Genomic DNA, 21693 nt, shown 5'->3' with positions numbered 1-21693 from the left:
ATTTCAGAGATGAAAAGAAAATGAAAAGAATCACGTTTCTTTAAACACATTTTTGGCTTAAATTCCTGGGTCTGAATCTGGGTCTGAGGTGTGTGTGTGTGTGTGGGGGGGGGGGGGGTGTGGGTGTGTGTGTGTGTGTGTGTTCTTTTGGATGGTTTATAGAAAAATAGAAATATGAGTGATATGGCCGGTCACCTGCAAAAATCACAATGAAAATGTCTTTAGTGTACAGATTATAAAAGACACAAAGTGGTAGAATGAAAATACAATTATGATGTTAAATTCCTTTTTTTGAATTGTCTGTGTTTGTACGCTTGCACGTGCCTTTGATGTCAGTGGGAATGGAAAAGCCAGGAGTTATCGAGCAGGTGGACCTGGCTCCCACTCTGGCCCTGGGACTCGGCCTGCCCATCTCTCAGAACAGCGTGGGCCGCGTCATCCCTGGTGTTTTCCAAGAATCGTCACTCCGGGACCAGCTGCGCTTCCTGCACCTCAACGGCCACCAACTCAACTGCTTGCTCAAAGACAGCATGCCAAGTTACGAGAAAGGTACGGTTCGGATTCACTTTGTACTTCAACTTTAGGAGGCCCCAAAGCAATGTGAAAGAAAAGGTATCGCTTGTTTATTCATGCAGATGAATCACATCATTGAGAGGAGCAAGCAGTTAATTTCATTCATCAAAATTCACTCACAGTAAACCATTACAAGGTCGGCCAAGTTTCTTCCTGTGAATTTAATCTGAATATTCAGGACATTAATCTTCTTAGGGCCATAAGAGAGCCTTACACTGGGAAAGCGGCCATAAAGTAATGCTGCTTTGTTGGTGTCTCTCTTTGATGTTGTCCATCTATTACTGTGTTGGAGAAGCTTGGGATTTGTCAGGATCTTTTGGCCCATATACATATCGGTCGTCTCACCTTCAGGAGTAATCAGTAAATTCCGTCTAAATGTCAGAATTGTTAAATAAAATATGACCGAACGGGTTGAGGCAGGCAGCATGTTGAATATTTAAAACTTGATTAACACCTTTCACACACATAAAAACACTGGCAAGATATTGTCAGCTCTATTTTGGTCCCTGGTTTCCATAGAAATTGGATGAAATCATTTCAGTGGAACCTGATTTGGATGTGTGGTGGTTAATTTACTAGGCTGTTATGCAATTGAATATTGTTTGTCACTGCTGGGAAATTGGCGTTTGATGTTATTTTAAGAAGCGTTTATGTTGGACACCTCTGTGGGGTCAAAGCTTGTAAGTGTGAAAAAGTGGCGTGAAAGCTCTGTCTTCTGGAAATGGTTAGTATTGGTCCGATATCAAAGAAACCTCACTTTTGTTTTGCTTTTTTATACCAATTCAGTCTTATTTTGGCTGGATGTTTTAGTATTGTATAACTATCACCCCCTCTCTCCTTCAGTCAAGTATTTGTCATTCCTCTCTTATACAGTTGCTTCTCACATAGTCCTTTTGAAGATCCACCTTTACAAGCAAATTGTTGTATTTTTAAAAGGTTTTAATCTGTTTACGAGAACCCATCTACACTACTTGATGTAATTTGTCATCCATGGTTCATAAAGTGTTGGAGGAGGTATTGATTTCTTTCTCCCATCCAAGGCTCATTTAAAAGCTTAACACCAGAGAGATGCTTCCAGATATCTGATATTTCATCCAAATTCCACTTTCTGTCTGTTATATAATATTTACATGCTTCTGTCATTCCAAAAGTTACCATTAAGGATGTTTTTTGTAATCATACTTATCTGATAAAACATTTTTAAGACTATATATTGGAGAATTCAATCCTGCCACTATTTTTTTTCATATTTGTACTTTTGCCGTCTGACAAAGCTGCAGGTCACCAACGTCCCTCCATGCAGCAGAGATGTGCCTTTTAATGCATAAAGATAAACGGACTTGCACTTGTGTAGGCTCCTTAAGTGCTTTGTCACATTAATCTTCACCGTTGACACGTTTTCAACACTGCTTGTTAATAACATAATATAGTCGAACTTGTTCAGAGCCCCAGCGCTTGTACTGGAGCAGTCATGAGCCTGTTAAAACCAGTAAAAGGAAAACGTCCATCTCTTTCTCAGGGAAATGTGAATGAAATATAATTTGTCATTTTTTTCAAGGACATTGTGTTTACCTTTCCCTTTACATATAATGTGACGGCACCATTACTGCCAACATATTTTGTTTTGTTTAGTATGCAATGTTTTGCTGCTATAAATCATTCAGAACATTATATTCTTTGATGGTGACGCGCTGATCTGTCTCCATCAGTGCTCGTGTGCTGCACTTGCTGCGTCAGTTTATATATCGGGGATATACACTCAGCTAATTCATCAAAAAATGGCATGTTAAAGATGTTGCTGTTTTTCTGTGCAAATTGAAGAAAGGCAATATTTTGTTTTCATGAGGCGTGTTTCCACTGGGAGTTCCTGGTGAATACCGGTACTGTTGGCAGGAACTTCACAGGAAGCATTCCTCCCACTTAGCCCTGTCGGTGGTCGCGTTTCCTCTGCGGGGTGGGACCTCTCGGCGACGTCGCAAGTCTCGATCGCCATATAATCATTGTGCGACAGTTTTAACCGCGGTGTCACCAGGGTTAGCCGCCAGAAGCAAAAAGCAAAGCAAAGTTCACACCCGAGAGCAGGGACTCTAGGCCCCTTAAAAGTTCCTGTAAATGGTTCCGTCAGTGAGGAGAAGCATCAGTCAGGTTTCTGGAGTGGAAACGCACCTATTATCAAGTTTGAATTGTCCTTGTGTGACATTAAACAGAGCAAAATTAATGTGGTGCTGCTTCACAAAATCCATGGAGTTAATTTATGAGATGATTGAATGTTCTCTTTATTGTGATGTTTTATTAATCTAGTAGCTGCAATAATAGTGTGAATGGCACATTAAAGTGTTTCTGTTTAACAAGGATAAAGTAATTTGAATTCAATGGTTGCTTTAAAAGCTGCACTTTGTTAACCTCCTGTCTTTTTTTGTTTGTTTTCTCTGTTCAGAGGCCGGTTTTGAGCAGTACCGTGTGGCCGAAAAGGCTCATGGGAATTGGATGAAGCTTTACTTTGAGGGGAACACCTCTGAGGTGCTGTCCAACATGGGCAAAAAAGTCCTCAAGCAATATCTGGAGGCTTTGGCTGCCCTCAGCTCAGCCCTCAGCAAACAGCTGGGCAAGTACGACATGTACTCCATGATCGCAGGCATGGTGTTTGTGTTTCAGGTAAAGGATTTTTACATCTTGATGCTTTATCCTGATGGACAGGTGTGAGTCCTGAGAGGAAAAAACATGTAACATTGACATAAAAGTAAGAAAAGAAAGATGAAATTTCTATGTTAATACCGCAAAGTTTAATGTAAAAGATGCATGCATCGATCAGAAGGTAAAAGCCAATTAAATACAATGATGAAAGAGCATATGTCAGGTTTCAGAGATGCATAAATGACCTTTTGTCTCCGTCTCTCTCCTCTCTTTGCTCTGGACACCAAGCTCCTGATGATCTTACTGCTGGCTATGCCTGAAGCCCTCAGCGCTGATGCAGCTGTGGATCTCCCAGTCGCCTCAGCGCTGCTGTCCCTGCCCTTCTACCTTCTGTGTCTGCTGCTCGCTTCCGTGCATGTGTTGGTTTGCACGTCTGCTACAAGCTCCTGTTACTACTGCACCCTCTCCTGGGGCCTTGTGTTCGTGGTTGTCGCATTCTCCTCAGCAATGTTTTGTATTCTGATCTCCATGGCAGTGCGTCGACTCTCCCTGGGACTCAAGTATAATGGGAAGGTGAGTTCAAATGCATTATATCAGAGAAGCTCCTAAGTTTGCTTTGCTGACATATAGTAAAGTCAAATATCAGGTATTTTGTAGTTTAAAAAGAGAAATTCCATTTCTGTTTTTGTTTTTTAAAAATACTTACTGTAATTGTCGCGGTGCTGCAGAGGAAGTACGCTCATCTCAGGGAGCTTCCCATTCTGCCGATCGACTGGGCAATTCTGATCGGATCAGACAATCCCCCCCCAAAAAGTTGCCTTTTTTGACCATTTGCTTGAAAGTGCTAATTTCAGATTCAAGTTTATTGTCGTATGTACAGAAGAAACAAGTTCCTTGTACAGCGAAATTCTTACATTAATAAGAAACAGATAGCATATACATATATACAAATAATAATAATGTGCAAATGCAGTGTGGATATGTGCAAATGTGCAACAGAGGAATGTGTGCAAATCTTTTGTGTGAGGTAGTCCGTGGTTGTAAGTCCTGTCAACTGTTCAGGAGTCTGATGGCGGTTGGATAGAGGGAGTTCTTCAGCCTGGAAGTCCTGCATTTCACACTTCTGTACCTCCAGCCTGAGGGCAGAAGTGTGAACAGTCCATGCTGGGGGTGGGTGGGGTCCTCCAAGGTGGAGGCAGCTCTACTGCGGTGGTAGATGCTCTGCAGGGAGGGCAGCGGAGTCCTGGTGATCTCAGCAGTCTTCACCACTCTCTGCAGGCGTTTGCGGTCCATCGCAGTAGTGCTGCCGAACCACACGGTGATGCAGCTGGTCAGGATGCTCTCATCAATGCAGCTGTAGAATTGCTGAGGATTTCCTGCGACATGCCAAACTTCCTCAGCCTCCTCATCAAATACAGCCGCTGTTGAGCCCTCTTGACCAGCTGTGTGGTGTTACGTGTCCAGTTCAGGTAATTGAGGCTGCTCACCCTCTCCACTACAAGCTCCCCTATGAACAGTGGCCGATGAAGTCTCTACAATTGGCTTTTACTGTATCAGTGTGAATCCCTGCGCAGCCGTACGCCTGGTTTAGCATGAGAAATGAGGGCAGTGCAGGAAACATCCGACACTTCCCCAGAAACACTTGCTACACCAAGAAAAATGCTCCAGGTTGTTTAAATTAATATCCTAAAAGAAAATGTGCTTTATTTTGAAATAGTGTCCATAAGGAATGTAAAGGTATAGGTAAGAAAAGCCCACCGGCTGGACCGCAGCGTCGCTGGGACACCCCACCCCCCTTACCCCCTCTCCCAATGGTGGGGGATGAAAGGCGGTGCCAAGATCAAGGACTACGTCCAGGTCCCATGATCCGAATCAGAATCAGAGTACTTTATTGACAATAAACAAACGTACAGCACTGTACAAAATTACCCACCACCATTACACATCCTGGCGCCAAACCTACCTTGGGTCCCACTCTCGAATAGTATATGACAAAAGTACAAAAAAAACCCACAATGTAAAACATTCAGGAGGGATTGTGACCCCCATTACCGAAGATAAATTGAGTGTGCATGCAGCCTAAACGCAGGTCCTTTTTTATGTGTGATTACATTGTTATGTGGAATAACATAATATGGAAATATTCAGAGGCCAGAGTCTGAAATGGTGTTTCATAACCCCATGATGGAAGACTGGTTTCTGTGTCTTCCTGAGAATGAGATAAAATATGCACAGACCTACAAACAGGTAGCAGAGGAAGAGGGGAGGGAAGGAAGGCATAATGCAGTAGGTAGTGTATATACACAAAAGCATTCTATCAAGATGCATGTGGTTTATGGGATGTGGCAAAAGAGACTCAGTTGCCTTATGGTTCTGGGTTTGATTCTCTATTCAGGGACTTTGCATCTGTAGGTCAGTTGGAGACTCTTTATCCTCTGTGTGTCCAATGATGGACAACTGACCAGTCCAGGGCTTATTCCTGCCTCTCATGTGGTCTGTCAGTCCACTGTCTCATCTGCCAAGCTTCGCTGAAGCTGTTTACTGAACTGAAATATCATCTTCAAATCCACATTTTCTCCCTCCCATCTGTAAACATTCTTGTTTATTTTTCCATGTCTAGTCGCCGCTGAAGACCAACGTCAGCGAATGGTCACTGTCAGAGCTGGACGTTTTGCTTCTTGCCGGCACAGTTGGACACACTCTGAGCCTGGCGGCCAGCAGCTTTATCGAGGAGGAGCACCAAACTTGGTACTTTCTGCTCAACACCTTGTGCCTCGCCATGTTCCAAGATGTCTGTCGCAAGTACTTCAGAGAAAAGAGCACATCCAAGGATGAAGAGGACTGTCTCCTCCCGTCCAAAGACTGTTGGAACTCCGCTCTTCCTCAGCCAGACGCCAGCTCAGAGAAGTGGCTGGCTTTGGCCACGCCCATTTTTACTCTGGTCTGTTGCCGACTGCTGCGCTCCATCAACCAAACGGGGGTGCAGTGGGCGCATCTTCCTGATGTGGGACACTGGCTCAACAGGTTGAGTATGCTTTTGATTAAAGTCCAAATAATTAACTCGTGAATTAAAGCAATCATCTCAGGTATTGACAATATTAAAACCGATGGTTGATTATTGCATGAAAACAGCCAAACAAAACCAAAGACCCTCTAACCCACACCACTGATAAGCAGAAGAAATGCATCAGATTCACATGAGGTGTGAAGAAGAAGAACTTGGTTTTTGGAAGCTGTGATCCTTTAATGGATGTAAAAGCATCTGATTTGTGATCCAAAGTTGCTCCAGTCCAGCACTTTTATGCTGTTAACAATAACAATCGAGGCGCTGCCAGCAGAAACTATCAGCTTTGCCTGATAATTTACAGTCCATCGAAAAGCTGTAGCCAGATTTTAGTGGTGGAGCATTAATTTCTTTTCAGAGGTCACAATGGTTAAAAAAAAAAAAAGAATCTTCTCACCTTGGATTCTGATTAAAAATAGAAATAGCCTGAGTAAGATAAACTTCCATAGAGGAGCATTACTTTTTCTCCAGCTTAATGTTAAAGGGGACCATTTTATGCAAGACTAACTTTCTGGAGTGCCTCCCCAATCTGTAAGTGTCAGTTTCAAAAACTAACTCGATGTTTTATTAAGCTGCCGGAGCGAGAAAAAAATCTGTCTCAAAATGCTCCGTTTGAATTTCCAGTGTTCCATAAATGATTTTAATAATCCCGCCCCTCATCCTGGGAGTCTCCCACACAGCCACAGCTAGCTGTGGAAGGATCCGCCATTTTCTCCTCCTTGCATCACCTGTCCACGGCTGCCTGGTCACGTACACCCATGGTCATTCAAAGCCGTCCTGGCGTCCCCCTGGCAGAAGAGGTGGGCGGTGCTCACAGAAGCCCATTAGGATTTAGAGGGACAGGCAGTCAAACTGGCCACTGGGAGCTGGGCTGTGATACGTGTGCATAGAATCAGACTCTGCTTAATCCTTCGTTGTTTCCCTCCAAAGTACGTTAACATTTAATTCGGACTTTAAGGAGCCATGTTCACTTGTATAAAAAGAGTGTAATATGCCCCCTTAGATGTGAAATCACAGTTGGATTTAAAAAACTAAATAAAAGATTACATGTTGATATTATTTATAACCTTTTGGTGGTTAATCACAATCTTTGATTGCTCCTGGCAGAACGTTTTAGCATATATTGTTATACAGGCATTTTAGGGTGGTAATAAATAGGATTTAATGTTAATTCTTGGTTGTTACGGACAATACAATGATTTATTTTTGACAGTGAGTTCTAAAACCAGGCACGAGCTTCCACATGACGTCACTTTAAAGAGGAGATTCATTAGTGATAAAAGTCTTTCTGTGATTCCTGTCTTTGCAGGCAGAAATGTGATTGCTTTAACACTATTAATATTCCATAAGGTGCACAAGGCAAGGGATTATGATTTGTTCTTTAGCATGCATAACACTGTAGAATAGAGATGTGGATTTTGACCTTTCCATATCCAGCGTTGCTCTTTCGTTTTACCTGCACGAAGCCTTACTTGGATAATGAGATCTAGGCAGAAGTATCAGTCTTTGTTCCACTGTCAATTTAATAGAGCTCAAAGCTAAATACACTGTGTCTGTCTAACATTGATGTCTCCATTGATATCCATTTTCTTGTCTGTGGTGAAATTTCACTTTTTATAGCCTTAAATCCAGGGAACATTGGAGAACTGTAGCTCTTTAAAGTTTAAACTCCTGCTGCAGGACATGGCTGTTGAGCAAGGCTCTTTAAAAACTGTTAAACTTCAAAACTTTCCTTGTTTGTTCTTGTAAATTGTGTGAGTGATCAATCGAGAAAAAAAAATCACCAGGAAGTGCATTGTCACGGGTTTGTTTTTGTTTTCTTTCCAGCTCCGAGCACAGGACCGTCCTCTCCCTGCTCACTGTCTTCTGCCTGGTCCTTACTTACCTCCTGGTTCAAAGACGGTGCTCGTGGGTGTCCAAGGTCGCCCTCGCCTTCGGCCTCGTAGGCGTCTACAGCTACAGAGCCGCTGTTGGCAATGTCATATTTCCGTGGCAACACTCCAGTCGAACAATGTCCAAGTAAGTGGTCACCCCTGACTAGCTGCTTAATTTGTGATGGTTGCTTAGTGCTGCTGAGTTTGGAATGTTGAATGTGTCACCTGAGCCACCAGATCTCCTAAAGCCATGAGGATGAGCTGTTGTCTAGTTTATGCTCAAAGCATCAACTTTCAAGGTGCAGATTGTGCTCACATTAAATCAACCGAAACAGAAGTCGGGCTGTCTATTATCAGTGGCTTAAATTAGCGCCGAGTGGCAGTTGCTTTACACTTGTTATCAGGAGTTAGTGTTTTTATTACAATGCAAGCCTGTGGCACAGACGCATCCGCCGTTCAACCCTCTGTAAGTGATCCTGTATTTGCAGAGGAGTAAGATAATGAAGTGGCGTACAGCGAGGAAGAGGAGGTAATAAAGAAGAGGATGCTGTTTTTAACTGGTTTGGTTAACCTCTAATGACGTCTACAAAGGAAACAAGTTGCGTGTCCGTTGTTGTCGCAGATACAGCGCTGACAAAGAAGCGCCTCAAATTAATAATAGGAGATTGATTCCATGGGTTGGCGCTACACGGCTTTGAGTTTATGCTTTCAGATAGACTGGGCCTCTTTCAATCTATTAAGTGTTGTTGTCAATTAATCCGATGCTTGAGGTTAAATTCATCAATAAAATACACTCTTTTAGTATAAATGGTATTAATCCTCTAACCATGTTTGTAACGACACACCGGTGACTGTGACCCCCTCATACTCATCTTTAACCCAGCGTGTTTCTGACTTATTCTAGTTAAAAGTACATTAAGTGATGCTAACATGACAACTGAGATCAGAATAGAGATTAATATTTCATATTGCTTTAATGCTTTTGAGCATTCAGCAGTAATTTATAATTCCGACAGTAGGAAGCTCTATGTATAAAGCTAATTTATCCAGTCTGTGTCCTTGAGCTGAGTAATGAATATGGACTCAAAGGTGTGTCTATTCGTCTAAGAATGATGCCTCTATACTGCAAATTCAGGCCTAAACTTTTTGGCCATCGGGCAGCCGTTGCTAGCTCGGTCCAAAAAGAAAGAAAATCGACACTCCTGCAGCCTGTAAATTTAGTATTTTTCCATCCTGACTGTTGCCTGGCACAGAGTTATCTGTTCCTAACCCCCGTCAAAAAATAATGAGAGTGCAGGGCCGCACACAGGTCTCCTGTCTTCTCTCTCTGACCTCTACTCATCTGAAACCAGAGCCTGGCCTTGTCCTAACCTTTCCTCTTCTCCTTGACAGTCTCTCCTACACAGTCACTTGATTAAAAGTTCAACCTCTAACCCCAATCCACATAAAGCCATGTGACTGAAGTCACACAGGGAGCCCGTTTCCTGCCGACAGACTATAAGATTGACAAGGCTGACAGTTGACCTTGTACTTCTGACCTCACCGTGTCCATCGTTACAGTGCTGCACCTCACGGTGCACATTTACCTCTAAAAGTAGACTGTTGGAAACTCTCAGAAAAGTTTTAATGAAGCTAAAGTAAACTTGAGAGTTTGTGTGTGTGTGTGTGTGTTGTACGTATATGTACTGTATGAGTATACTTTAGTACACACGTGTGCAAGCATCTCTACATGCTAATTCACATTTTCTTCTATAGTACTAATTCATGTTAATGCTATTAACATGAATTAGTACCTCAGTTCTATAGATGAATCATCCCATGTTAATGCATTCATTTTGACACATGCATTAATCTATTGCTGTAATTCCGCCCCTGAGCCGTTGGTGGCACGTGAACATATTGTCAGCTGTCTGTGTCATGCTTGATGTCAGCCCGTGACGTCTCGGTCTGGCTTTAGTCTCCGTATGTCGCAGTAGCTGGGTGTGAAAAGCACACCCCAGCGAAGTGAGTATGCGAGTACGCGTCCCGGGGATTGGAAACGGCGATAGACTGAGGCAAAATCGTGAAAACCTAAGGACAGCTTTGAGACTGTCAGTCGTGTCCACCTGAGGGATGATGGATGAAGTACAGCGTGATGCTGCGACCATTATTTAACGGTGACATCACACACGCTGGCTGCGGGTAGTCACAGGTGTGTGGCTTGAATCTTACGCTGGTCTTGTGTCTCCTAAACAACCACACCTGGTGTTTCTGAGCCGCAGATTCTGCATCTGCACCTGAAAGAACACCTGCAAATGTGTAACTGTTTTCCTCAGCAACACAATTTAGTGCAACACTGTTACAATTGTAAATTATATTGATGATAATTTACTAATGTGCTAGAGGTTGGTGTTCCTAAATAACCAGCCATAATTTGGTTCTTTTAGCTGATTCACTGTGGGAGTAATGACCTTTTTAACATCTGCTCTTCCTGGGTCCTATTTGCTACACATAAAGCCCCCCCCCCCACCTTTCCCCGACAACTGCCCACTCCCTCCTCACTCTCCCTTTGTGCCAGCGTCTAATTGCTTTGCGACCAGACGATACCGCTCGCTTTAAAAGGCTCCTGATCTCACTCTGGACATGGTTTGTTTTTCTCACTCTGGTCAGAACTTTTAAATTAGACCACTCGTTAGGCGACACAGCAGAAATAGTCTTTTAACTATGATTACTGGTTATTGATCTCCTGAGCAGATCAGGATCCAGATGGTCCAAATCTGTTCATAATGATACATTTTACTGTGCCACAGATGATCAAATGCGCCAGAAGAGATTCTTGTGGATGCAGTCAAAGTTCCTGCTTTCATCTAAGAGTGAATGAAAAACATGACAGATTTTTCTTGTGTACTGCTTCACCAGATAAGGGACGTTGTTGTGAGCACATTTGAGGGTTACACAACACTGAGTTGTGCCGGTGTAAAAACACCCATGCATACCAATCCTGCTTAAAAATGCAAATATATTCAGACCCGTCTCAGAACACCTGTGAACCCCGGTGAAACACACATGTTTACTGGCGCGCGCACACACACATACACAAATAAACACATCCAGACACAGAATTTGGATTTATTACTTGAGAAGTAAACATTTTATAACCTCATTTCTGTGCTGCAGAATAGCTACGCTAGTAATAACTAATCATTATCCTCTGAATTCAAAGCACTGGTCTTATTGGTCTGCCTGGTGTTTAAAGCCTGGAATCATTCCAACTATCTCCAAGACGTCTCATGAGTACAGTTGCGACAACCTTTAGTTTAATATTTTTTCACGTGTGTATTATAAACTGGGTTTTTTTAATGTGCTGGAGCGACGGGCTTCGGTGATGTGTACATTTATAATGATGGTAGAATCGTTGCTGCAGCTGTCGCAGACAACAGCAGACACTCGCACAGAGATATCCAAGGAAACAGCAGTCAGAGATGCGGGGTAATTCTTTACACAGAGTTGGCTGGTAAACAAAGTTGATGGGGTTTTTTTTTCTAACTTACAGGGTCACAGAATATGAGAGAATGGTGCTTTTCTAGATGGGTAATGGCCCAGCCATGAAGAAAAAAAGGACTTTTACTTCTGTTACAGGTTCTGTAAATAAGTTGACCCAGACACACACACACACACAACACACACACGCTCAGGATGTTGCTTGTCAGTGATTTATGGAAGGTCTTGCTCTGATGCCGATGATTGATGTCAGCCATGTTGAGGTGAACAAGAAAATAAAGAAAACGACCAAATTTAACTGCCTGCAATTGTTTCCAGGGTAACATGACACTTCTTGACCACAGCTTGATGTGCTACAATTGTGTGTGGAGTTGTGCTGCTATTATCCCCGAGGCTGTGGAGACCCTGAACACAGATACCTGTTTACATATGATATATTGCTGGTTGATGAATGAATAAGGGCGCGGCATACGTGTGCTGCATTGTGACAAAAACAGCCTCGGTGCAATGCCAGCCAAGCACAGGTGCTGCAACTTCGTTTTTGTGACCATTCTGCAGCAACACTCAGAGTTCTGCCCAACAGCTGGACTACTCTCTGATGGCCTGGAGACGAAATGTTAACAAGATTGACACAGAGATATTTCAGAGTTGTTTTCTTTGCTCAGCGGAGGCACCAGTCTCCCTCCCGCCCATCAGCCTGGCTCACTAAACACAGACAGTCTTCCCTTCTCTAACAATCCCAAACTCTGCAGCTTGGCAAGAGCAAAGGTATTGAATATTTACTGGAAAGCCATGCTGACATCCTGTCTTTTGCTGATGCGTGTCTCTGCCACTCAGCTCTCTGCTGCGAGCGCCTCTCTGGCTCCTCGGCTGTAGGGGGTTTATTGAAGAGTCATTTGTGTTGATGCTCTGGTGCAACTGTGGCTTGTAATGCGGTTTTTTGGAGGGTTGTTGTTGTTGTTGTTGTTGTCTCTCTTTGCTGTACTGTTCCAATTTGCTTTGCAGTGGAACCAGAGTTACTGTAGTTCTCACGATCTGTTGCGTTAATGTTATAGCCACACTTATCCCCACAATATTGATAGTTTGCATTTCAGAAATCCTCATTCTTATATAAACATCTTTGTGTTCTTCAGATCACATCCATTGATTTAAAAAAAGAAAAAAAAAAGACTTTCCCACCTTATAGAAGACAACTTTTTTTTTAAACATTTCACATTAGCATTGGGATATAAGTGTGGGTTTTGAGTTTACAATCTTTTTTTAAACCGCGTTTCTTCGTCTGATCATTATTTCTCCTCTGGTTCTGGAGGTCATGGCTTGTTTTTTTGTTTATGTTTCTTAGCATCACTTTGTTCGGGGGGTCAGGATGGAGGCCAGGAATATGGGTTTTGTGTAGTGTCGGCCCACCTGAGCCTGCTGCCCCTCTGGATTTGGATGGAAATCATCAGATTTCCGTGCTGTGTGACTCCTCCTGTCGTCGGGAGAAAACATGGCCATCTAAAAATGCTTCCCTTTGGGAAACAACATACACATCAATGACTTATTTATCTGCACTGCTTGAGGTTTTTACTCCTAACAATGTCACAGAAAAGCAGGTAGATTAAGCTTTAATCTGCAGCTTAAATGTCTGTAAAATGTAACCGCTGGACAGAAACAGTTCTAAAAGCACTTCCTGTTTGATGTTCACAGGTAAGTGGCGTCTGAGCCGGTGACTCAAGCTTCTGCAGGGAACTGTAACAGTGTTCACAGTAAAGAGCAGTATATAATTATGCATCTTTACGTTTAGACAGCTGGGAACAGCGAGTCCTTAAATCAAATCCAGCTCAGAGCTCATCAAAACATGATGAATCCCCACTACATGATGAATGAGGGACAAAAGGAGGCTTCTGTAGATGGAGCATGTTGCTGTTTTGCTGTGTAAATCAGGCACCCATAAAGAAGCTGATTAATAATACATATCGGATACTCACTCATCTCCCCTGGGGTTATTATTCTGTGGCTTTTCGCATTTTTTTAGCATGCTGCTGTACAAACTGTTTTCCTCTGTGGTGCTTGTAATCGGACAATTTTCAGCTTGTCGAGAAGCTTTTGAGAGCGCAGTTACTAATGCGATATGCTAAGTGCCACTTTGCAGGGTTAATCTATGCATGGTTGACAAGAATTCAATTTCCAAAGGCAGGAACTTTTTCCCGCATTTGCGTCATAATCATTATTCCTTATCCATCCTTTTTGAAAAAGAAACAAAACAGCTTATCACCAGCAAGCGTTTCCTCTTTTTATTTGTGTTTATATTCTTAAGAGGGCCAGATTTAAGGCCTTAAAATTGTCATCTAATTTTACTGTACAAACCTCGTCTTGAATGTCTGAAAGGCAAATTTGGGGAAAAAATGTAATTGACCAAAAGCACTTTTCCTTTTAAAGCTTTAAATGTGGCCCTTTTGAGCATAGAAATTATTGATAATGGGGAAACGGGTTTTGTGGACTAAGCCTTTTAGAGGACAGGAGGGTTTTTGTGTGGAAACTCTTTAACCTTGGAGTAGCTTCAGACTTAAAATCCAGGTGTCACACACTTGAAGACTTTAAAGGTGAGCCACATAGTTTCTGTAAGAAACTTTGGATCATATTTCAAGAGACTGGTATGTATTTAAAACTTACAAAATCCAAACTCAATGACACAAAACCAACCGGCTCAGGTCGGTTCCTTAACTAACGGGTCACGGACTCGTTTGTGATTGTGGCTGCTTTTTGTCATCCGGCAGTGAGGGGGTCGCCTGGTCGAGATTTCTTTTTAGTTACATTTTCTCCACTGAAGGGGGAAAAACCTGTAAATGTAGAAGGAATGAGCCTGACATTTAGAAGGAAAGGCAGATCTATTTGTAGCTGCTCTGTAACTCTGAGTAATTAAACACAACAGAAAACCACACCGATTCAGCTCATCGTCCTTGTTATTCGCCGCCTTCAGCATCAACCTTCAGTGTCGGCTTACACAGACCGCTTGACCCTCAACTGTACTGGAAAATATGGCACCACTGTGTTTCTCAGAGCAAGACGGAGATAGGCTGAAGTGGCCATTCTGTCTGGTTTCCTGTCTCATACCTTTTAATTATTAATGCTACACTGACACAATGAATACTGAGTGGAGAGAAAGGTTCCAAATGCAGAATTGAAAGTAATACCTTCTAGTAAGGGACAGGCTATGGAACTGGCTCCAAAAATGAATGTCAGGTGCAAACTTTTTCACAAACTACAGACTTTCTGCACAGGCTTTTTATATCTGATGTTACTGATGCTGCCATTACCCACGTTATGTTCACCCATGAGAAAATGAGACGATGCAAACGTGTGTTTTGGGCCTTTTTTATGGGAATTTTGCTTTCATGCCTGTGTTGTCAGGACGAGCGTGACCCCACAAATGTTTGAATGTAGAACCCGGAGGTTGTGTGTGGTCGTCGGCCAGTCCAGGCTGCACAGGCGGAGTCTGACTGTAGTCTCTGTTTCAGGGGAACCGTGGAGGCCCGCTTCGTTTACGTCTTTGTTCTGGGCATCCTGTTCTCGGGCACCAAGGACCTGCTGCGATCCCAGATCATCACAGCCGATGCAAAGTTGAAGAGCAGGGGCTTGTGGGAGATTTACAGCGGCTTGGTGCTGTTGGCGTCACTGTTGTTCCGCGCTCACAACCTGCCCGTGCTCTGCTGCTGCCTGTTGATCCAGACGCTCATCTCTCAGTTCATCTGGAAGAAACTCCACTACGACGCAGCTCAGATAACCATCATGCATTACTGGTTTGGCCAGGCCTTCTTTTACTTCCAGGTAAACATTTAAATGTAAAAAAAATTTGTCAAACTGGGTTGGATACTGATTATTATCTACTAATTACTAAGTCCAGCGTCATTGTGTTGTTTCAAAATGACTTATCAGAGCTTGAAGCAGGAGAAATAAAACTCTTATTCAGACTTGAATTCTTTGAACAGGAAATGCAATATTTTGAGGAAAACTGCTTGATTTGGTGTGTTGAGGCAAAACTGTTATTGCGTAAATATTTAAAGACCTGTAGGTCGTCCCCATCCCTGGTTCTGCAGTTACAACGTTTATAACCCATTACCTGCTAAACTGGTTGCTTTTCTGATTGTAAGAGACATGTAATTTAAGGCTGCAGCACAGAGTCTGGCAACCTTTGGAACATTGTCACTGCTGATAACGTGTTGCTCTGTAATCCAGGGCTGTTTCAGCAGAGGAAGCAAGCGTTCGTTTAAATAATGTGACTCTGCTGGTGTGAAGGTGAACTGGACTTTGCTTTCTGCAAATGTGTGATGTGTAATGAGCTGTGGGTTTGATCTTCATCAAGGATATGATCTACTATATATGTACGATCTCAGAAGCAGACAGACAAACCTTAACGTCACTGTCAGGCTTGTTTGTGGGTCTTTCTGTGACGTTTCTGAGCTCATTGCTGCATTTATCTTTTGTTGGTGGTTTAACCTTCATCTCCTTTTTAGTGTTTTCGTCCCATTCCAACTGTTTTTTTAACCCCTGTCCTCATCTCCAGATGTAAATCTCTCACTTGTCTTGGAATGACAACTGAACAGAGCTGAGGCTGCTGTTGGTGCAACTGGATATCAGTTTCAGTCTGACAAATGTGAAGCAAATAGTCTGTTTTTAATAATCGGTGTGTGTTTGCCACACAGTTGTTAACACACAGTCCATTATGTTTAATGCAAGAGTGGCAGAAAGGTCTGGGCTTTACTTTAGTCTGAGACGGGGAAGCTCAACCAGCTGTGTGGGACACCAGAACCACCAGCACAATGATGAAAACCCAGTTCTTTACAGCTCTGCTCTCTTTTTCCAAACCCTCGCCCATTAGTCCGGCTGCGCTCATTTAGCCTGTAAACACTCTTTTTCTCTTCATGCCACCGTTTATAAAAGAGTTTTCTCCTCCCCTGCAGGGCAATTCCAACAACATCGCCACTATTGACATTTCAGTTGGTTTTGTCGGACTGGAGAGTTACGTCGAGGCGCCCGCCATCTTCCTGACAGCCCTCAGTACTTATGCTGGGCCGCTGCTCTGGACGTGTCACCTTGTCTGCTACCTGAGCTCAGAGAGACACAGGTAAGTGTCCATGTACGAAAACATGTCCACTTATTCAGGTCAAGGGAGGCGTCAGCAGGCCTGGCTCACTGCTACGGCCTTCAGGGACACGGGGACTCCAGTTAATCAGGTTTAGGCTGCAGAAATCAGCAGAAATTAAACAATATTAAAGCTTCTGCTGATTCAGAAGCCAGTAAACTGTCATCAACCTCAAGGGACTGCGGCAGATTGATTGGAAAAAATGATTCAAATGTAAGCAGAGCTGTCGAAGTCACTTCCTGTTGAATTGGGAGTTTGATCATTGACAGAAAATGAAGATGGACGTCACGTTGCCTCTTTCTGCACTGTACAGAAATGCAACCATGCAAAACTGTCTACATTGGAGGTTTTCACACCACCTTTTATGTGAACGTGTGAGTGTGTGTGTGTGTATGTGTGTGTGTACGCGTGCATGCTGCATAGTGAGTACAAGAATACACATATTACTGTAAAAGTGAGGACATTTTGGCTGCAACCGCAACGTTTCGAGGGTTCAGTCTTGGGTTAGGTTCGAGTCAAGGTTAAGGTCAGGGGTTTGGGTTACGGTAAGTGGTGAGATATTAAAAATGTTACAGTCCGTGCAAAGATAGAAATAAAATGTGTGTGTGTGCGAGAGACAAATATGCATCAATAAAATGCAGATTCATTCAGATCGATCATGTGTATAAATTCACAGGCACGCCCTGACATCCGCAGATTCTCACACCCCGGTCGGCCTCAGTTGCATTAAAGCACGGATTGATTTTTATAAGCTGCTGTCCGTCGACAACAGTGAGTGAAGGATGGGATGTCAACAGCCCTGAGCTGCAGAGAAGCCTGTCGCTGTTGTGTGTGTGTGTGTAAACAGGGGCAATATGCTGCCTGCTGATGGAACCCAGGCTAAAACTGTGTTTTACCACTGTTCACTTGCATAATTTGTATTCTTAATCATTTGAACACAATCCGTGCGACTTCAGGGGTTCTGCCATGGACATTAACAGGGGTGTTGAAAGTCTTTAGTGAAGGATTCTGTTGTATCTTACCAGGCAGTGCTATTACAGTACCGGTACATAAAAATGTCCCAAACATTTCATCCATGACCAGACGTTGCCCAGAGCTCCGACCCTCAGTTGCCTTCCTCCCTACCCGCCGCCCCCGGATATCAGCTTCAGCATAATGATAGTTATCATCATTCCTGGACCCTCTCTGACCCCAAGAGGAGCGCAAAGAGACACAATTTGAGTGAGGCAGAAGTGTGAAGAACCACTGGGCATCGACATGTGTTTGAGTACAATCTCACTTAAGGTGACACTACTGGGTGTGTGCAGCACAGTGTGGGAGGAGGAGATGGGGCTCAGCTGCCAGTGTCAGTGGTGCAGTGATCCGTGTGACCTGTAGGGGGCGCTACAGTGGGGAGGCTTTAGTCTTCATCTGGGTTTAAATCCCACAATCTCTTCATTATCGTCCTCATCAATATTTGCAGTTGGTGTTTGTTTAATGCGTGTTTGGATAGCTGAGCAACTGAAATTAACTTTTAATGTGCAGCTCATTTAGGAGCCACTAAGAACTTGTCTGTAGTTTCATACTCTCTGGTTAAAGATAAAACAAGGTTATAAAAGTTGTTTGTTTCTAAGAGACATCATCGGGCTTTATAATGACCGTAATGTTGAAGAATATCTCTTATTTCTGTAAATAGATGATGGCCACACAAAAAAAAAGCCATTAAAGTTGAACTGAGCCACTGCATCTTTGTTTATGAAGCTGTAAATTAGGCTGGCAGCGTTTTCCAGGGTTTGACTGTGTACCCAGTCTGTCCTCCCCCGGCGTGTGATGTTCACACAGCGTTGTAGTAGCTGTTTTGAAAAACGGAGCAGCGATGGCCTAATCTTTATATCTCCAGGTTATCATGAGAACCGTGTCCCTGCATCCCAGGTGATAGCAACGTTGTCCCCGCTATGTCTCATCACGTCCATTTGAGATTGAAGGTTCTACTTTAGGTTTGATCCAGAGTTATGGTCTGTATAATTCCTCCATTTGCGGAGGCACGGACATAAAAGCACCGAATAGAACGCTTTAAAATGATTTCTAACGTTTGTGAGACCTGTGGTTGGAACCATGTTGAATCCTTTCTGGGGAGGGGAGGGGAGGGGAGGGGAGCTTGCTCTTGGATTCCCTTTAAGGTGATGGCGGCGTGTTTTCCCAGTATGTTTGGGTGATTAGAGATGCTACTGCTGGTCTCCTACGCAGTCACCTCATCAGTAACGGCCCCGCTCGGCCACAACTGGACCGCTTATGTGTTTTAGATCTTCATCTGTACAGTTCGGAACTGGCCGGTCTTTGTTCCACATCTTTCAATGACATTCATAGGTCTGTTTAAGCGCAGATTTATGGGATAGCAAGGCAGGCTGAGCTGCCAGACTGGGTCATTAACAACAGGCAGTCGCTTCTTCAGTTTTGAGACCCCCAGAATGAGAGGCTGTTGGCTGAATAGTGCTCTTAGCAAACACATTCATTTGGATTATTGTAGTTTATACTGGCCTGATTTACTGTCTATTAGCAGTTTTGGAGCACCTGACCCAGAGAAACAAGCACATCTGGATCCTTTCAGAGCACCTGGGAGTGACCGATGGGTTCATTTGGGAATCTGCTGATTCAGCTCTGCAGGATCTGTCGGTCTGCGTCGAAAAAACTGTGGAACTGTTTGGCCGCAGGGTTTAAAAGCAGAACAACAACAACATGTTTTACGGTGGCAGATGTGAGTTGTTTTTGCAGGAGTTCATTAAACTTCAATTAAATCACAATTAAAGTCCAATTAAGATGTGTTCCGGAGCTAATATTGGTACCCATGCTAATGGAAGTGCACGGCAGTGCAGGACTTTTATTCCGCATCCTCTGATGGGCTCTAACTGAATTACCCCACATGAAGAAATGTTGACGCCTTTTGTTTCAGCAACGTTGTTTTTCCTTTGTTCAGGACTTGCAGTTGGGTTCCCTCTCTGGGCTCCATCAAGTCTGTGACTAATCTGTTCTCCTGTTTACAAAGAATCCCCAAATAACAACTCAAGCTGCCGTTTGTAGCCGCATTCTTGTGCTCTGTTTCTCTCCGTGGGCCGCTTTTACAGTCAACACTTTCTCTTTACTGACTACCGGTAATCCACATTGCTGTGGGAAGCTAATTGGATCAAACTTTCCTCCTGGGTGCTTGTGTGAAGTTCTAAAAACTGATCCCCCAGCAAACAGTTTGCTGATTTAACACCCTGGGCGTAGGACGCCTCCTGACAGATCTCTCCTCCCCCCTCAGGAGCCCCGTCTCGGTGGGTCACGGCTGCTACTGTCTGGCCCTGCTGAGGTCCGTGCCGGCTGCTGTCTACATCGTGCTGGTGACCGTTCTGCGCTACCACCTCTTCATCTGGAGCGTCTTTTCCCCCAAATTACTGTACGAGTCCATGCACCTGCTGCTGACCGCGGGAGTCTGCCTCTTCTTCATCACCATGGAGCAGAGTCCCAGGAAGTCGTAGCGGCCCTGAGACGCCACCAAGGCTTCGGAAAGACGCTGCTGGAGCGATGCTGCAGTCCTCGGTCTGGTCACAGTATGTAAATATTCATTACAGGACCTCCCAGGTCTGCTTGGTTTGCAGAAAACACTACGATTTTACCATTCTACGAAATATTTCCCACTCTTCCGAACGTTTTGGCCGATTAAAAGTGGGATGTTTCTTCCGCGAGAGACCTTTTTAAAACCCATTTATTACCTCAGAACCAGGCGAGAGCTCCTTGATGTGTTCAGCGTGTGAAACTGGCGCTAACATGGAGGAAGCGATGCAATAAAAACCACAGCGAAACGCGTGTCATCATCTTAGCCGAACTGGACCGAAGGACAACGTGTCTCAGGAACCAAGACGGTCTTATTTCACAGGGGAGGGGGAAGATTGGGCCTGTGTTTGTTATTTTGTTGAATTCATTATTATTCATATTGTAAATGCACATGTGGAGGGGTTTTTCTGTGTCGCTGCTGAGCGCTCCTGCAGGGACGTGGGTGTTTTAAAGATGTAATGTCTTTTTCTCTCAACTATTAGCCCATTTGGCACCTTGCCCACGTCTCTGGTGCATCCTGTTAAGCTGATCAGGTGGGGTCAGTTTAGCCAGAGGAGCCTGGAGCTTTAAACGTCCACCGCGATCGATGCTTCCGCGGGACTTTTTGATTGAGAAAACCGGTGCTTGATTGAGTTTCTCCTTTGTTTCCACCTGCTGGTGTGATCACGCTCTGATTTCCTTCCGTGATTCACCTCATTAGTGTCGTCGTCTCAAGTTTGACTCTTTCTGTCTGTTTGCTCGTCTATAATTTATTAAAACTACAATCTGTAATGAAAAGAGTTCCATGAGTGAATTTGTCCTGTATTACAGTTTGTATTCACATTCATTTGAATACTGTTGATTATTTGTGCGGGCAAAATATCATGGCGGCACTTCCTAATGTAGATTTACAGAGGAGAAGACAAATGGCGGCTTCATATGGTCACATCACAGAAGTCACTGTTGCTGCAGCTTCTTAAGAGAAGACGAGCTGGAGACCCCTGCAGCACCTGTGTCTGAATCCAGAGGTGATTCACTTGTTCTCAAACATTTAAGCCTCTGTTTAAACCTAAATGGCAGAAATCTTCTTTTTTTCTCGCCTCTACAATTTTGTGATATCTTCCCATTTCCAGAAAGAACATTTAATTTCGATCATAAAGTGAAATCAGTTATTTTGCGGACCTGCGGGCTTGTCCCGAGGGGCTTCCTCCTGATTAGAACCGTTGTGGTGTAACATTTCCGCAAGAAATAAAAGTGTTGGAAGTTTAGGCGTTGGCAGCTCGGGGCTGAAAAGTGAATTCCAAGGTTCAGTTCCGGCATTTGTCACTCACCTTGATGAACCGTCTGCCCTGGAACAGCAGCTCCCCCAGGCCGAGATCACTCACATCCCC

At 43.7% G+C, this 21693-nt stretch overlaps 1 protein-coding gene across 1 annotated transcript in view; it reads left to right on the top strand.

Moving 5' to 3' along the window:
• pigg (phosphatidylinositol glycan anchor biosynthesis class G (EMM blood group)) overlaps nucleotides 1-21100 on the top strand; it is a 32021-nt gene extending 10921 nt beyond the window's left edge. Inside the window, exons 6-13 of the mRNA XM_011610407.2 lie at nucleotides 337-549; nucleotides 3011-3228; nucleotides 3496-3780; nucleotides 5828-6231; nucleotides 8099-8290; nucleotides 15126-15435; nucleotides 16569-16732; nucleotides 20031-21100. Coding sequence (XP_011608709.2) covers nucleotides 337-549; nucleotides 3011-3228; nucleotides 3496-3780; nucleotides 5828-6231; nucleotides 8099-8290; nucleotides 15126-15435; nucleotides 16569-16732; nucleotides 20031-20247 — 2003 coding nt within the window. The 3' untranslated portion in view covers nucleotides 20248-21100. The remainder of the gene's footprint in view (nucleotides 1-336; nucleotides 550-3010; nucleotides 3229-3495; nucleotides 3781-5827; nucleotides 6232-8098; nucleotides 8291-15125; nucleotides 15436-16568; nucleotides 16733-20030) is intronic.
• The last annotated feature ends 593 nt before the right edge of the window (nucleotides 21101-21693 follow it).

The sequence above is a fragment of the Takifugu rubripes genome, chromosome 14 (assembly GCF_901000725.2).
Source record: "Takifugu rubripes chromosome 14, fTakRub1.2, whole genome shotgun sequence".
NCBI lineage: Eukaryota > Metazoa > Chordata > Actinopteri > Tetraodontiformes > Tetraodontidae > Takifugu > Takifugu rubripes.
This window is presented reverse-complemented; position numbering and strand designations above follow the sequence as displayed.